The sequence below is a fragment of the Pieris rapae genome, chromosome 9 (genome assembly GCF_905147795.1).
Source record: "Pieris rapae chromosome 9, ilPieRapa1.1, whole genome shotgun sequence".
Lineage (NCBI taxonomy): Eukaryota > Metazoa > Arthropoda > Insecta > Lepidoptera > Pieridae > Pieris > Pieris rapae.
Genome location: NC_059517.1, coordinates 9,009,626 through 9,026,365, shown reverse-complemented (window position 1 = coordinate 9,026,365; position 16,740 = coordinate 9,009,626). Strand labels below are relative to the sequence as shown.

Here is a 16,740-nt window from a genome sequence, read left to right as displayed (position 1 = left end):
TAACTGATTTAATTCACGCTATAATAATAATAAAGAGTTTTTACTCTGGTTTGGTGGCGCGTAACGCAAAGGGCCAGAGTCTCTTTAAAAAATATATTTTTAGTATTAAATGGTAAAGTGTATATTTTTATTAAACTTTTCCAGTTTGCTTGCATCCAACATAATGCAGGTTCGGGCTGAAAAAGGAAGTCTAGTAAAACTTAAAAACTTACAGCTCTACTGGCGGCTTCACTTGGAGTAAACTGTAACGAATTACACGTTTAAAAAAATTATTTAAACAAAAAAAAAATACAAAATATTTTAATAACTTACGTATTTGAAGTCAATGCTCTGGTGAATAAAGTATAGTTATTAAGTTCAGGTAAGTAGGAACAAAAATTATTTTATGAAGAACTTAACCTAGCAACGGAGTCTCAAAATTTTATATAGCTGAGATTGAAATCTTAAATTGGAGGAAATTTGAATCATAATACCTTGATAATATGTAAACCAGTGTTTATTAATTAAATAATTACATTTGAGAAGCTAGTTTTTTTTGCTTTACCTATCGTATTAATAAAATTATTTATTTAAGAAAAATACAAAGAAACTAATTTAATCATTATCATTATTAATTTACTTACTCCTAAATTGTGTGCTCGTGCACCGGGGACCTGTAAAGCACATGTTTTTAATTGATTGTCTATCATACATACAGTAGACTCATTAAAGATAATGAAATTTTAATTACATTTCTAACTAATGGCGGGTTCTGTAAAACAAAAAGTTATTAGTATTGGTAAAAACAAAAAAAATGTCTAAAAATAGGTCATAAAATTGAAGCACGAACTAACGAAACAGCAGAGCGACGTAAGTATGTAAAATCAAAGATAATAAATGTATTTTGTTCGACTGTGATTAGTCGTTATTTTGTTTTCTGACGCCATCAGCACGCACTGTCAGAATTTAATACTGACATTATGAATTCTTACTACCGTACGTCTGTCGTCTAGGGCTGCTATGGATGTAGCATCGCATTCACATTGAAAAATCGAGCTGCGTGTTCTGGAGATCTTGATTTCAAGAGAGAATATAGAGCATTCAGGGTCAATTGAACAATTGTTTCTTTTCTACATGTAGATAATATTTTTTTATTTTTTTTTATTTCCCGTCAAAAATGTGTCGATTAAAGATCCTAGCACATAGCGCGCTTATGAGCGGTATCGCCCTGTATAGAATAGCTGTGTGTGCAGTTGGCGATATACCCATAGCCTTAACATCTTTTTGCATTTATTGAATGCCATCGTTGCTTGATTTAGTAAATGTTATCGTTCGACGTTTATTTCGCGTCAACGTTTATTTGTCATATTTTTAAATACTTACAAAAACGGCTTCATTTTGATTGGAAATCATATCTATGAATTACAATAGTGTGTGTGATAGACACAATGTCGTTAATGTATTCTAAAGTACTTTTCCCGGCGCATATGTCAAAATGTGTTTCTATATAGAAATAATTACACCTCTACAAGCCTAAACTTTGGCACTTTGTTTGATTGTAATTGGTGATCATAAACAAACACTTTTCGTTCTATTCACAATTGAACGAAATGAGCATTTTACATACTCAATACCTTCAGCTTTTAATAAAAATCTTTTATAACTTACGTATCCGACTTTCAATACCTGTAAAATAGAAGACATAAATTATATAAATAATAAATTATAAGCAATTTATTAATGTAAAAAAACCAAATTAACTTACGCCGCGCCCTTTATATTTCTGAAATGAAATGAAATTAAGTTTTGTGATTGCGTCAAACTAAAATTATATTTCATTTAAAACTTACCGCTGCTAAGTTGTCTAATTCCTTTGCTAGAACATCGAGGTTTGAATTCTAAAAAAAACATTATTATTATGGTGTAACATTAGTGAGGAGGTAATATCCGGATCTACTGAATCGAACTAAAATATCTTATACCAATAAATTATACATAGATAGATAGATTATTTGACTATCATAGGCTACATTAGACCAACAAATAATTTTAATGGTTCACGGGACAGGATTGCCCGTTCGAAGGCTAGAGCGAACGTATATATAATAAAGTACGAACGTACATATTATATAATATAAATAAATCAGTGGCACTACAACATTTTTAGGCCTGCGCCTCATGTTTGATGATTATTTGTCAATCTAATAGGAAAGTATTCAGCCTCCTGCGTCTGACATGCAAACGTCGTTAGCCTTTTGTGTCTAAGGTTTCCTTACGATGTTTTCCCATATACATACGCTACATAAATGTCACGCAAGATTAATATATTTCTTCAGAATGGAACAACACAGTTGGGAAACTAATTCCTTATTGACGACTATTTACAAAGCAGTAAGAAACCATTTATCGGCTCGCTATGAACTTAAATTAAAATCTTACTTACGCTTTGTAATAGTAACGTTTTAAAATATGTACTCTTAAGACTATATTTTTTCATTGGAAATTCACATACAATTAAATGGAGAAAGAAAACGAAAGAGTAATACTTACGTCATCAGATTTCTGTTGAAGTTTTATAATATATTTAAAGTAACTTGATTTAAATCATAAAAGATTATATAGAGGCCGAAGACGAAGACAACAAGGGAAATCACCTTAAATATCGTAGATAGGATATTGCACAGACTTCATGTTATTTTGAAAAGTAATGCATTTAATGATTTTCTAAAAAATACTCAATGTCTTAGGAAGTCTTCGATTAAGTGGGAACATATTTGCGAATAGCCAATGCTATATAGGGATACATAATATCGCTATTTTAAAGAGTCGTTATTAGATATAAGCACTAATATTAATAGTTTGAGACAATTCACACTAATAGATCATTTGATCTTGAATCACAACTCAACAATTTTACGTGATTCCTTTCATTAAACTACTATGTTACTTAAGAAGAATTTATTTTTTGTCTATTGTTTCGATTGACATACAAAGGGGGTGTTTATTCACATTTGTGTTGCTTCAATTCCCAGACGAGACAAATAATTTATAGAAAATCATTGAATGCAGTAATACCTACTTTTTAAATAAAATAAAGTCTTCTTTAATTAGAAAGTTTACCCATGTTTGTAGGAATAAGTTACAACAAAGTTTTGTTGCAACGGCTTTGTTTTTGGTGTTTAGTATGAGAAATTTACTAAATATTAGTTTTGAGCAGTGATGGCAGTGGCTTGCTGCAGAAGCTTGGCGTGCAACTCTCATTCCTTAGGTCTTCACCGGAGTTTCAATCTATGTGTGTGTGTGTGTGTGGGGACTCCGTTTCCGCAATTAGACCCTTAATAGGTCCGTGAGTTTCAATCTATGTGCGCAATTAACATTCTACCGTACGAAATTCGACATGCCTTAATTCCAAAAATTCAAGGGCGTGTGTTAGGCACAGAAGGCTGATCACCTATTTGCCTATGTGAAGCAAACAAATGATCACGAAATAGGTGCAGAATTCTGAGGTGCAGACATTAAATTATATTATTATTAATACTTGAGAATCTTAGAATTAAAATAGCAAACATACCCGTAGTTGTTCATCATTACGATCATCGTCTAGACGGAGGTCATATCTCTAAAATGTCAAAATACGGTATATTTAGTATGTGATAATAATAGTAAAAATATTTGCAAGAAAGTGGTACATTTACGATCAATTATAAAATCCGCACAATCAGCCATATCAAAACAGGTATGCGAATGTCATATGAATTTTCATTAATTCATATAATAAGAATATGAATACAATGTTATTATAATAAGTTAAGCTATTAATAATTAATTGTAGTCGAACTTAAGGACCAAATACTCGCAAACGCTATAAAAACACCTTGCTTTTAAAATTTATACTTTTTTTTTGTTTTTGTTTTATATAATAGAGTGGCAAACGAGCCTGCGAGACGCCCAAAAAGGGCAGTCATCACAGCCCATACACACACATTTTTAGTGGGTGCGTTGCCGGTCCTTGAGGGAGGAGTACGCTCGAATTTTGAATAGTTGGAGGTTGTATCTCTCAGGGAAGACCCCCGCCGGTAGTCTATTCCACAGTTCGCTAGTTCGCAAAAGAAAATGCCTTGTAAAACTGTGGAAGATTTTCAGCCATCAAGGTGATGTTGGTAAAATTTAGAATGCAGAATACTACACTTAATCATAACAAGTTCAGCCCTTTCACATAAACACAAATTTTTAGATACATACGTGTACGTCAGCTCTCAGTCGATTCTAAAAAAAACATATATTTGGATACCATGATGTAAGGCATGTAACAAAATAATTAGGTATTACTTATTGAAATGTGTGGAATAATTTTTAATGATTTTTTCCTTTCGTAAATGTTTTTGTATATATGTATTATCTATTCCATCTATGGCTATATCTTTAGTATGATTGTTTTTTTGTTATATGTAATTTATGTTACATGTAGGATTACGGAATAAATAAAAAAAAAGATTTTTTTGGCATAGGCAAAGTGCTTCCAAAAACTGTATATAAACCGAAATAAAATTCGATTTCTATATATAATTTGTACAGTTTTGTAGATGTTAAGTGCCATCTATATATTATGTGCTTAAAAATCACTGCGATGGTTGCAGGAAGCGCATAATATCCTTTTTCTACAATTTAAATGTAGTGCTCAAGTAAGCCAAAGATTTATTTGAGTTCCAGTTCTAGACTCTACAACACATGAGTTGAATTATGAACAAATCCAGAGAAGATTTTCAGCTTTTATTTGTGGTATAGATAAATAATCTAGATACCGATCGCCATCTGTCGGGCTGATTTGTGAATCTAAAGCATCCAGGGCGCCACCCAAACGTATACAATAAAATTCACTGAAATCGGTCTAGTCGTATAAGAGGAGTGACATACACACGTACAGTAGTTTTCTACATAAAGGTTAACACTTACATCATCATCGCGGTCGTCGGCCAACTGAAAATCAAAAGTTAAAAAGCGATTTACAATCAAATTTCATTTATAATTCTGTTTTCTTCTAAACACTAAATTAGTGTCTACATTCTAATTGTTGACAATGGTCATTTGACAAGATTCCAACGATAAGATAGAGTTCCAACGCGTATAAATAGGCTTTATACGCGTTGATAGACTTATGCTAAATTTTTCTACTTGAACATGGCCTTAAGCAACCTGTTTTTATAAGGCTATGTATGACGTTTTAATATGAATATAAAATTATTACCTTTAGCGTAAGTTCTTGCAGTCTTCTCCTCATTTGTTGATCCTGGAAATGATTTGTTTATTATAACCCAATATAAGTGCAAATAAGGAATATAATGTTGGTATTATTATTTTTAAAAAATAAATAAATAAATAAATAAAAAGCCTTTTATTTCCAGCATTTAAAGTTTACACTTCTTACAATTTATTTTAGTGTTAGCACTTACAAAAGTCTAACACTTACAAAAAAATAAAAGACGTTAAGTGTTTGAGGTACACCAATGAAATCCGAAATAGGCATTCACTATCTTATTTGTAGGCACTGTATTACATGGCGGTTTTAGTGCGACTGACCTGATCCACGTGCTAAGTAGAATTACGAAATATTCATACATAAACATTATTACAAACAGAATTCGAAAAAACGACTTATAGATATGTCGTATATAGACATAATTACACCTCCACAGACGTAACACATAAAAAAGAGTTACAGTTTAAATGGGCCGGTCACATAGGTAGTACGTAAGTCAAACTATTGATTGACGTGTATTCTGTAAATAAATCTTTTACTGTGGAGATTAGATACCTGTTGCCACGTTTCATCATCATCATCGTTATCTATCTGTAAAAATATATACAAGTATTATATATAAGATAAAGGATTTTTTTTAATAAACATTAAAATCTGCATTAATTAATATAATTAAAATCAAGTATTTAATTATCTTAAATTAAAAAGTATTAAAAAAAACAAAAAAAAAACAAATGTAAAAAGTTTGGTCCCTGTAAGTACATTTAACCCTGGCAGAATTTCCTCGCTGTATTGTGATACTTTTTCGTTAAGCCAGGAAAGCACTAGATCTGGTCAGCTCTATCTACCTATCTATCTATATATTTTAGTTTTGTTTCACAAACGTAAAACCAGAATTTAGTCTATATCTATAAAAATATAAAATGAATTCATTTATGCGTGTAACGCCAACTATTGGATTGTAATATATATTTTGTTTTACCATTAGAATGACACTTCATGAGTAAAATATTTATTATAAGCCTAAAAAATTGTCATTATTTCATTTTCATTTCATTTCATCATTAATCAGAGAATATCATTCTATATCTCATAATATACATTCAACGTTATGCAATTATCAATAAAACAATACATTTAGATTTATGGAAAAAGCAGCCATATAATACTAGACCGCTAAATAAAAAGTAATTTAAATTTTAACAACTTATACAAACACCATTAATACATATATTATATTATAATAAATTTTTGTACAGTTTTTTTAACGTATCTCTTATAAATAAATGTAAATCGTAAAGAGACGTAGTCAATCAAAAGGTGACATGAATAAAGTTCGGTATATAATCGGAGTATGGGATGATTGTACAGTCAGATATTAAAGAATATATTAAAGGCTAGCTAGCAATGATTACAAATATAATATTACCTTCTCTATCTCATGTTAATAAACTCAACCTACCTTGTGTTGCGGGGATCTTCTATGGGATAGTAGTTTCTGTATCAAATATTTATGGTTAATATAATTTAATAATAATAATAATTTCTTGTCCGAATACTTTGTACTACAGATAACAGATATACCGAAATTCTCATATGTAATTTTTTGCATACGGAAATCGAGTTTTATTTTCTATTACATATCTGCAGTAGAGTAGTTGTTCGGATTAATACATACAGCTGAGTTTCATCATCGGACGTCGAGGCAAAATACTATATTTGACCCCTATCATCTCGACGTCTGTCGTTCCACTACTGAGGGTTTTTAAACCGCGCACCACCACTATGTGCAACCAGCTGATCAATAAAGTATTTCCGAGCCAATTCGACTTAGGTCAAAAAGAGCGTAGCATTTAATTTTTAAAACGGGCAACGCACTCGCGGGCCCTCTGGCATATATAGAGTCCATGGGCGGCGGTATAACTTAACATCAGATAAGCCTTTTTTTAACCTTTGCCCCGGTTGTTTAAACTTTGTTAAGTAAGGCGACGTTTTTATAAGCATACATATCAGGCATTAGTAGTTGATACAGTTTTGAATTAAATCACTCTTAGCGTACTGTCTCAAAATTTAAAAAGTTTGATTCTTAGTACGATTAAATATTTTAAATTTTCTTACCGGCAGTATATCGTCTTGGTCATCATGCTATAAAACCATAACAATTTATATTCAATAAATAGAACTATTATAATAATACATTGTTCAAAATCAGGTCACTTGAGCCAAGAAAAATGGACAATTGGAAAGGAAATTGTCTAATTTCAAACAAGTAATTATTTTCATATCACTGTATTGAATTCTGATAGCAAAGATTATACCATATAGTTTTTATCTTGATAATTGGATTACCTGATGTTGCTGAATTTGCAGCCATCTTCTGTGATGCTATAGAGAAATTGGAAATAAAAAAGCCTTATTAAAATATAGCATAAAATTTAATGTTAAACATTAAAAAAACTGCTATTATCTTAGATTTTTTGTAAAACATCGTCACTTTCACATAACATTCAGATGTTTAAGTATCTTTTTCATAGATTGCCGTTTCATGTCCTCAATTTATGTAAAAAATTATAATATGTATCACTAAAATTGATATCTGGTTTCTTTACTCTATATACTTAATAACTTGCACTGTATTATTAAAAAAGGAAAAAAAATAGTTTTGCTAATAAGATCTATATTTATAAAAACCCGCTGTCTTTAAAAAAAATTTAGAAACACTCGTAATTATCAATTAGGACGACGTTTCAGTATCTGTTTTATTTCTTTTCAAAGAAGGCTTTAGCGACTTATGTTCTACAGACTGCAGTTCTTTATAAAGATTAGGGCTAGGTTGTGCCTGACATATGGTTTAGATTATTCGCGTAAATAGTCAAAAAAGCCAAAATACGCTCTCACATACAGTACTTTACTATATTTTATTAAAAAGTTAGACTATGGCGAATACCTGCAGATCGTCATCATCATCATCATCGTCATCAATCTGTAAACATATATAGGTAAATATTATAAAACAGGCATTTATTTTAGAGGACACGGATTTTGTAACCGTTAAATGAACGTTCCATTCGAAAGACAAAATACACATTTTAAGTGTAAAGCTGTATCAACATACTCGTCTGTTTTCTTAGACAATCTGATATAACGACATTATTTATTTATTTACAAAAATACTTACTCAACTAAATGAACAAACCAATCCAACGAAAATTAAATATAAAAAAAATGCATAAGATACACAATATTGCTACTGTGAATTCACTCTGCGAACATATAAATATTTCCAGTTTCTTAGTGTCCAAAAGAATTAATGAATATTATATAAATAACAATAGTATTAGGACTTAATCAAAGATCTTTGGACTAACCAAGTTGTGGTTGTGTCGTGCACTTAAAGGTAGAAACTAAAGACAACTAGCTATACTACTAGTAGGTAATTTTTATTAAAATATCAACTGAACAAACGTACCTGATATTGTTGCTGGAACCTTCTTTGAGCGCGTGGTTGCTGACACAAGGAATAAAATTAGTTATTTGTCATATTATAATGTGTGAATCAAAGGGAAAAACGAACTGAGTCTTTAATATAAATACTTCTATAATCGTTCGCCTCGGTTTCATGTAATGAAACCGCGTATAGACTTCATTTACAGCCATAATTATAGGCCTTTGAACATTGATATTGGAAGTAAAAGAGGTTGATTGGTCAATATAGATTGACGAAAAACTATATCAATTAGGCTTGCTAAATTATTGTTTAGATTATTTTTGTGTAAAGAAGCCTGTTAAAAGATTTTAAATATGAATTTGTTAGTTTTATCAAAAGTGATTAGGACACATTTCACAGGAGACAAATAAGGATTATAATATACATTTTGTACTGTATAATCCGTCACTTATTTCAATCATAAAAATAATGTGTCCTTTCATGCAATTAAAACATACGTATATTTCGTATGCCGAGCGCTTAAAACCACTTCTGGCACTCATAAAGACCGAATTTAGTTTGTTAAATTTGGTGGAAAAACGCGGAACACGATTTTGTACGTGTTTTTAAAAACACGTCGAATAGTGAACCTTCAGGGTAGTTATTAAAAATAAAATCATGTTTAGCTGAGGTGTCGATACGATATTTAAAAATGAGATTAGATGTAATTTTGAATATTTTTTAATCTGTAGAAATAAACATCGCCAACCACCGTCCGTCTAGTTTTCTAACGCTAATCATAGATGACGCATTTTGCATGACTACTAATAATGGTCTGTAAATATTATACATATGAAACACACATTTCTAACCGAACCTAGCAGTAATTATCATCCAATTTAAAATTATTTCTCAAACAAAAGACAATTTTTTTTGGAGCTAAATTTGTACTGACGTATTAAAGTTATTTATTCTTACTTCTCATTTAAACTTGACCTCAATTACTTCATCAAATTAACCTACTATATGAATTCATCATATATATGACGTTATTTAGCATATGTTTAAAGATGGTTTAGTAGGCTCTTTTAAATAGAAAGTAAAAGGCTAACCTGTGGTTTATTATCATCTAAGTCGTGATCGTCATCATCGTCTGGCTGTAAAAAAATCCGCGTTCTATATTTAAATTAATAATAAATATTAATTCCAGTGGTATCAACAATTGAATGTCCTACACTGGAAACTTGTAGTAAACTTGAATTCCGATCTTATTCGTTTACATGACGTTTCGTGAATGCTCATAAACGCAAAGTTTATTAACAGTAAGATATATAATGAACCCCTCCAAAGCTTTGTGATAATCGTGTTCGTATAATCAGTGGCACCTTCCGTTGAAATACTATTAGTTGTTGTCAGTTATACAAGCCTGAGATATTATATAGATTTCAATAATTCTTAGGTTTTGTTAGGGCGTCATGATTGACAGTCCCATGGTACTGGTCAAATAAGAAGCTCTCCTCCTTTCGCTTCCAGTCTTCTGTCCTACCTACATGATGGTACATACACAGAATTACGTTTATTTCACACTTTCTATTTTTATAGCAGTCATAGTTGCTACGTGGTTTCGCTTAAAAAGTATGACTTAAACAAGGCGATTATTAACGTTAAAATTAACTTACCCTGGGCGCTGCCAAGACCACAGCAAGACACAGACCAATGACAAACAGCCTCTTCATTATCTTAACTAGAAATGTGAAGAATTCCATGCATTTCCATATAAATACAGCTGGCGTGTATAATCGTTAATTACTAAAGGAAATGCGATTTGCGCTGTGAAATTGTACATGTTTCAATTAATATGACTTTAGAATTTATACTTTGATAAAGTATTACTCTTTAATTATTCTTATTAGATAACGCTGGAACAAATGGAAAACTATAAAAATATAAAATAAATAATAAAATACTTTTATTTTGGAACATAAGATCATTAAGGTATCACTTATACCACGTCATTAAATTCAAACCTGTAGGCATCCCTACTCATCGGCAAAGAAGACATAGGGTATATATAGGCCGAGAGAAAAAGCCGGCGTAGAAAACATTCGGTACTCTTTAAAAAAAAAAGCAAATCATCAAACAGTAGGTACTACAATATTTAATACTACAATTTTTATATTATCGAAACTTGTTTACGAAAGTTTATTTCCAACACACAAATATACAATATTAACAGTTTTTAACCTACTTCCTTTAAAAAATAATAATAAAAAAAAATTAAAAATAGAAAATTAACACAAATTCAAAAAGTTTGGTCCCTGAGGCAACCTTTAACACTGGCAGCATTTCCTCGCTTTCCTGGCGCCAACTTAAATCTTTAATAAGTGCACTTGAACTAGATTGTCCAAGAGTTTCTACTGCAAAGTTAATTAACATGTATCTTAAGTTCGTTCTTTAAGAGCAGTGTTGGCCTAGTGGCTTCAGCGTGCGACTCTCATACCTGAGGTCGTAGGTTCGATCCCCGGCTGTGCACCAATGGACTTTCTTTCTATGTGCGCATTTAACATTTGCTCGAACGGTGAAGGAAAACATCGTGAGGAAACCGACATGTCTTAAATTCAAAAAGTCGACGGCGTGTGTCAGGCACTGGAGACTGATCACCTATTTGCCTTTTAGATTTAAAAATGGTCATGAAACAGATTCAGGAATCTGAGGCCAAGACCTAAAGAGATTGTAGTGCCACTGGTTTAGTTATTTTATATATCTTAAGTTCGTTTTAAATCATTTTTACCTAATTATTGCTCTGTAAATAGCTGATTGAGTAAAATACAATGTTAAAGTAATATGGATCGTAATTTAGTAAATAATTACCTAGTAAAGTAATCAAACTTGCTCTAAATAAGAATATACTTGATTAAAATTTAATAAACTAATCCCTCTGTATAAGGATCTATATCACGTACTTTCTAAGGAATAGGTGAATGAACATGGCCTAAATAATACATTCAATTCCAACAATATTTCATACATACAGGTCAAAGAGACCCTTTTTTGAAGTCGGTTAAGTAGCAAAGGACAGACAAATGAGTTTGCTTGTCAAACATAGATTAGATTGCATCTGTTTCAGTTCAGTCTTGGCCTCAGATTTCTGTTTCCTGATCATTTGTTAATCTAATTTGGCAAGTAGGTGATTAGCCTTTTGCACACGCCCTCGAGTTTTTGGGATTGAGGCAAGCTGGTTTCCTCAGGATGTGTTCCTTCATCGTTCAAGTTAATGTTAAATGCACATACAGTTAAGTTCATTGGTGAACATCCGGGGATCGAACCTACTATCTGCCACTAGGCCAACAATGCTCTGTTTTATACGTAAGGTTTATTTCAGAACTTACCTTCAGACGCACCCTCTTGCTTCCGTCACTGGAGCCAGTATTGATTGTGCCTATACAAGTATACTCCGTGCACTAATGGCCAAAAGTCTCCGTTCCATTTTTAAATATTTTCGTTCTCATGTTCAGTTCTCGTAATCTTAGTCAGTTAGGTAGGTAAATAATTTTATTCAATAACATGTTTTATTTGCAAAAACCTTTTCATTCAGTGGGATATATTAAAAATTCATTCATTCAAAACAAAGGTGAATTAAACGTATGCTCGAAAATGTCTACCATTAATTTGTGCGTATTGTAAATACACGGGAGCCGGGAACGATCGCTCGTTACCTAGCAACCGTTGCTAGGCAACCGACTCAGATCAATTTTGTGTAGAGCGTATTTGAGTGACCAAAATTTATGACAAAATGTTTTTTGTAATTCTTTTCACATATCTAATACATACGCAATTATTATTAATTATTAAATGATTATAAAGACAAAATAATGTGTAAAAATAGCCATCTAAATCCAAATGTATGTTCGTCAATCAATATTAATTTTTTCTTAAAAATTATAATAAAGATATTGAGAAGATCTCTGCGCGTGAATGATCATATATGTTGGGCGGATGTCCGAAATACGTTTAGCGCTGTTGGTTAAAGTGACAGAGGGGAGCCTACCTACTGCCACCGTATACGTGAAATAAAGATTGACAGACTGGGGCCGTAACCCTCTCATAAGAAGTTATCACTTCAAAAGTAATTAACGAAGAAATAAATTCACAGTTAACTTGATTAAAAGTATCTATATTAACATTGCTCTACAATATCTCCCAGACATCACGACGCCAATGAAAACCCGTTTTCCGCCACCCTCTACCATGTCATCGATACACCGTGCCATATTCCCCTCCCGTAAGACATTCGCAAATACTATAATTTATGACCAGATACAATTTTTGTTATTCATAGAAAAAGAACTTATGGATGCTTTTAGAAGCAGAAATTTGGAGATGTTTTCTATTTTGCTTTTATAAGTTAAAAATATAAATTTATTAAAATTGGAGAATAAATTGAATGATCAAAAATTGTTTTTACTGTACTATTTCTGTCTCTCTTATCACAGCCTAATTACAATTTGGCAGAAAGATATGGTTATTATAGTTTACAGACATTTAACAGACACAACTAGAAATTTTAATTTTTTAGTGAAAGAAAAATTCGGTATGAGAAACTTACTTATGTAAAGAAAAACGGATCTTGTTGTCAGATTTCTATCTTTGTTTTATGATAATTTTCTTATTCTTTCTGCGCCTCACACCGCCAGCTCTGAGGCAAGCTGGTTTTCTCACGATCTTTTCCAGTGCCGGACTCGTGCATTCACCTCATTGATGAGGGCGGCACGCTGGCAGCTAACACTGCTTTTTCGTTTTTAAAGTAATAATACCGAGTCTTCGACGTGCTTTATAGGGAATAAACTATATCTCGCTGCTTCGTCGCTAAAAAAGGCTCTCATAGTAACGGCCGCATCGTAATAATTTTATTTGCGACTTCCAATGGTGTACCCGTATTTTTATTGTGCACTCCACTTATTTTTAATGGCTTCCGAGGAATTTAACCACTTTTCTACTTATCTGTACTTATCTAATTATTATATTATGAAACCGTTTTTATTTTGCACAAAGTTAAAATATTTTTTTATAAAACAGGAGGCAGGAGGCTGATCTTCTGTTACGTGATACTGCCCGCCCTTAGATACTGTAGCCGCGCAAGTGCGTTGCCGGCCTTTTAAGAATTGGTATTGAAGGTCGAATTGGTTCGGAAATACATCAGTTGGTTTCATTTAGAGGAGATGCCCAACAAAAATGCTCAGTTGTGTAACGATGTACGTCTAGGTGAAACTCTTCTTCCGATGATAAAGCAGTTGCAGGTATTAATCCAGATACGTCTCTGAACCTTTACTTAAAATCACTACTGAGAATTACGGCCCTTATTTAAATTTTGTGCTTCTTGTAGTGTTATTATTTTGACTGGCTGCACTTTTCTTTCTATTCTATAAGAATTACAATATAAAAATACTTGTAATAATGGGTAATCTATTATTATTATTGTATCTACGTATACATTATACAAGGGCGTTTTTTCCTAAAATTCTTAACTATTTAACGTGAGGTTGATCTTTATGAATCTACGTGTAAATTAGTATTTTCTATCGTTGTATCTTTGCTATTCCTACCACAGCTAACCTAGCACTTCCAAACTGTTATAATATTAACACAAAGACAATTTTTGTGAACAGTCATGGTCTGGTGACAGTGTAAGCGTTATATATTGTATGAATCAGAGGGCAAAGATACGAGAGCTCCATGACTAATGTACACTCAGTAAATCGTTGTCAATGGGAAAAGGATGACTCATCATTTAATACACTGATAATGCTCATCTAAGGTCGATACTAGTAAGGCAATATATTATGAAATAATTGTAAGGATATTTAACAGATGTAAGTAAGTATTAAATACTAAATTTATTACTGAGTTGGACCAGAGCTAGTAATTTTAAAATCTAAATCTAAAAATTGGTCACACAGGTAAAACAAACATATACTATACTAATAATATTTTACTTTTTTATTCACTTACTAGATGTAAGTAACAGGTGGTGACTTTAATATTGTTCCTTTACTGCATCTAAGTTTGGTTCTAAATAGCTGCCGTTGAGGATAGTAGCACGTCTACGCTGGGTCTACGCAAAAGCTACGAGTGTGCTACGATTAACCTACCAAGTTAGTTACAAGCGTTGATCGGAAGACGATGCAATCAAAGCGATTGAGCCTTTGATGCTAGTTCATTGCACTCCACTGGACCGTCAAACAACTATAAGTGCATTATAGGCTTAATTATGATTGGCAAAATTAGCTTATAAAAACGGTTCTACAACAACGCACTTAATTGATTTATAATATATAAAATATTATTATATAGAAAAAGGTGTCGTTGCGATTTCAGTTTTTATATTTATTATATAGTGTTATATGTAATACTGAATAATGTTAAATTGTGAATCTAAACCATCCAGGCCTACAAAAAAAGGGATTCAAATCGGTCCAGCCGTTTAAGAGGAGGTCAATATATATATATATATATATATCTTTTAAGTCAATGACATACATATGCATACATATAATGACGTACTATATATATATCCTATCTTTTAAGTTAGGTCAAACTAAAAAATATGGGTGTAATCGGTTGAGTGGTTTAGGAATTCATAGCGGACAAACAAGGTGACGTGTAATTTATATATATTAAGATTTGTATCATACTGTTTAAATATAAAAGCTATGTAACTATTTTGCGGTTAACAGAGTTGTAAGCAGATCATTTTCAATAATATTTTGAAAATTTGAAGACCGAAAAGAAAAGATTTTAATTCCACGTTAAAATCGTTTTTTTTTTGCACGTTAAGTCCTGTAAATCCAGCCCCAGTTGTACGCGACAGACTGACAGTATGACAGACGTGCTGATCAATCCTACCCTTATCATATGTCGCTTCGTCAAATGCCATCTGTTAGCCCCACAAATTCTAGCAATTTCATGATACTCACTTGTTTTTGTTTGATTTAAAAAAAGAATTTATTCAATAATTGTGTTCATTGCAGTTCTTCAATAACTGGGAATATATTCATTATACTCTTCTATTATTTTTTCTTTTTACACAAGTATTACGGTTTCCTTTTTAGTGCGTGACATACATTGATTGTTATTGCGTTTAAAACCGGTTACGTCGAATACATTTTTCATACAGGAATTGATGCACGGGATGCAAGACTTAGGCAAATAATTTAAATAATCCAAACAAATTAAAGTATTGTTTCGCTGTCATGATGGTATAGTTATCCAAACTTAGATAATCATTTTACTATAAAATTAGTATTTCTTTGAAGTATTTCATTTTTTTAAATCGAATTTATTCACCAGAACGTATGTATTTAATATTTTTATCTTAGTTAAAACTGAAAAACGGGAAAAAAAACTGTCTTCTAACCGTATTCTGAGTATTATTAATCACAATGAGTAGCGGAATTCTCCTTACTTTATCATTGTCAGTGAATAATAGATTTTTAAAACACCAAAGGCTACCCTACCCCCATTTATAAGTTTTTAGAAGATTGCAATATATATTATTTATTCAAAGTTTCGCTCCTGGTTTGTGACATTTACTTAACAGAAAAGCAGTTAAAAACGAAATAATGTCAGAACCTTGGTTATAAAAATTATTGAAGTGAATCTTTATTGGCGTTAGAAAAAAATTACCATCACAGTTTTCGGTTACACGACACATTTTCCGCCATCTTTTTCTTGTGCCTACCACGGTTGATTCGAAGAGTACTATCTCCAATAGTAGGGATAGCATGACATTTAAGAAATGAAATCAATAAAATTCTGTAATAATCTTAGTAGTAATAAATTGAAATGAAATAATTGTATTATTTGTATTCATGTATATAACAATAAAAGCCTTTTGTTAAACATTATCTAATTTAACTTTATTTAACCAATTTCTGTAAAGTTATAAAAATATTTAAAAAAAAAGGCCATAAAGAAATTTCACTTCTTACGTGTGTGCACACATACCTTTTTTTTTATAAAAAAAAAGGTATGTGGCACACTGGCCCCTGGCAAACGGGCAGGAAGCTCACCTGATGTT

General features: G+C 31.7%; 1 protein-coding gene and 1 long non-coding RNA gene across 2 annotated transcripts; both read right to left on the bottom strand.

The window, feature by feature from the left end:
• Window positions 1-651: 651 nt before the first annotated feature.
• On the bottom strand, window positions 652-8,219 carry LOC110993851. The gene is made up of 14 exons (XM_045629513.1): window positions 8,184-8,219; window positions 7,586-7,621; window positions 7,355-7,381; window positions 6,699-6,734; window positions 5,792-5,827; window positions 5,225-5,266; window positions 4,933-4,956; window positions 4,222-4,245; window positions 3,551-3,598; window positions 2,530-2,541; window positions 1,830-1,877; window positions 1,745-1,762; window positions 1,648-1,665; window positions 652-751 (listed from the first exon to the last, which is right to left on the bottom strand). Exons 6-14 carry the CDS (start codon window positions 5,255-5,257, stop codon window positions 686-688), a joined length of 291 nt encoding a protein of 96 aa, XP_045485469.1. The 5' UTR covers window positions 5,258-5,266; window positions 5,792-5,827; window positions 6,699-6,734; window positions 7,355-7,381; window positions 7,586-7,621; window positions 8,184-8,219; the 3' UTR covers window positions 652-685.
• Window positions 8,220-8,705: 486 nt separating this feature from the next.
• On the bottom strand, window positions 8,706-10,407 carry LOC123689437. Its single transcript, XR_006750415.1, has 3 exons — window positions 10,343-10,407; window positions 9,776-9,820; window positions 8,706-8,744 (listed from the first exon to the last, which is right to left on the bottom strand). It is a non-coding gene; the product is annotated as an uncharacterized LOC123689437 (long non-coding RNA).
• Window positions 10,408-16,740: the final 6,333 nt, after the last annotated feature.

Coding starts and splice junctions, on each gene's coding strand:
- LOC110993851 (XM_045629513.1), bottom strand. CDS start 5,257: ATGAGGAGAAGACTGCAAGAACTTACGCTAAAG. Junction 4,957..5,224: donor TGCAAGAACTTACGCTAAAG/GTAATAATTTTA, acceptor TTTGATTTTCAG/TTGGCCGACGACCGCGATGA. Junction 3,599..4,221: donor GACTGAGAGCTGACGTACAC/GTATGTATCTAA, acceptor TTGACATTTTAG/AGATATGACCTCCGTCTAGA.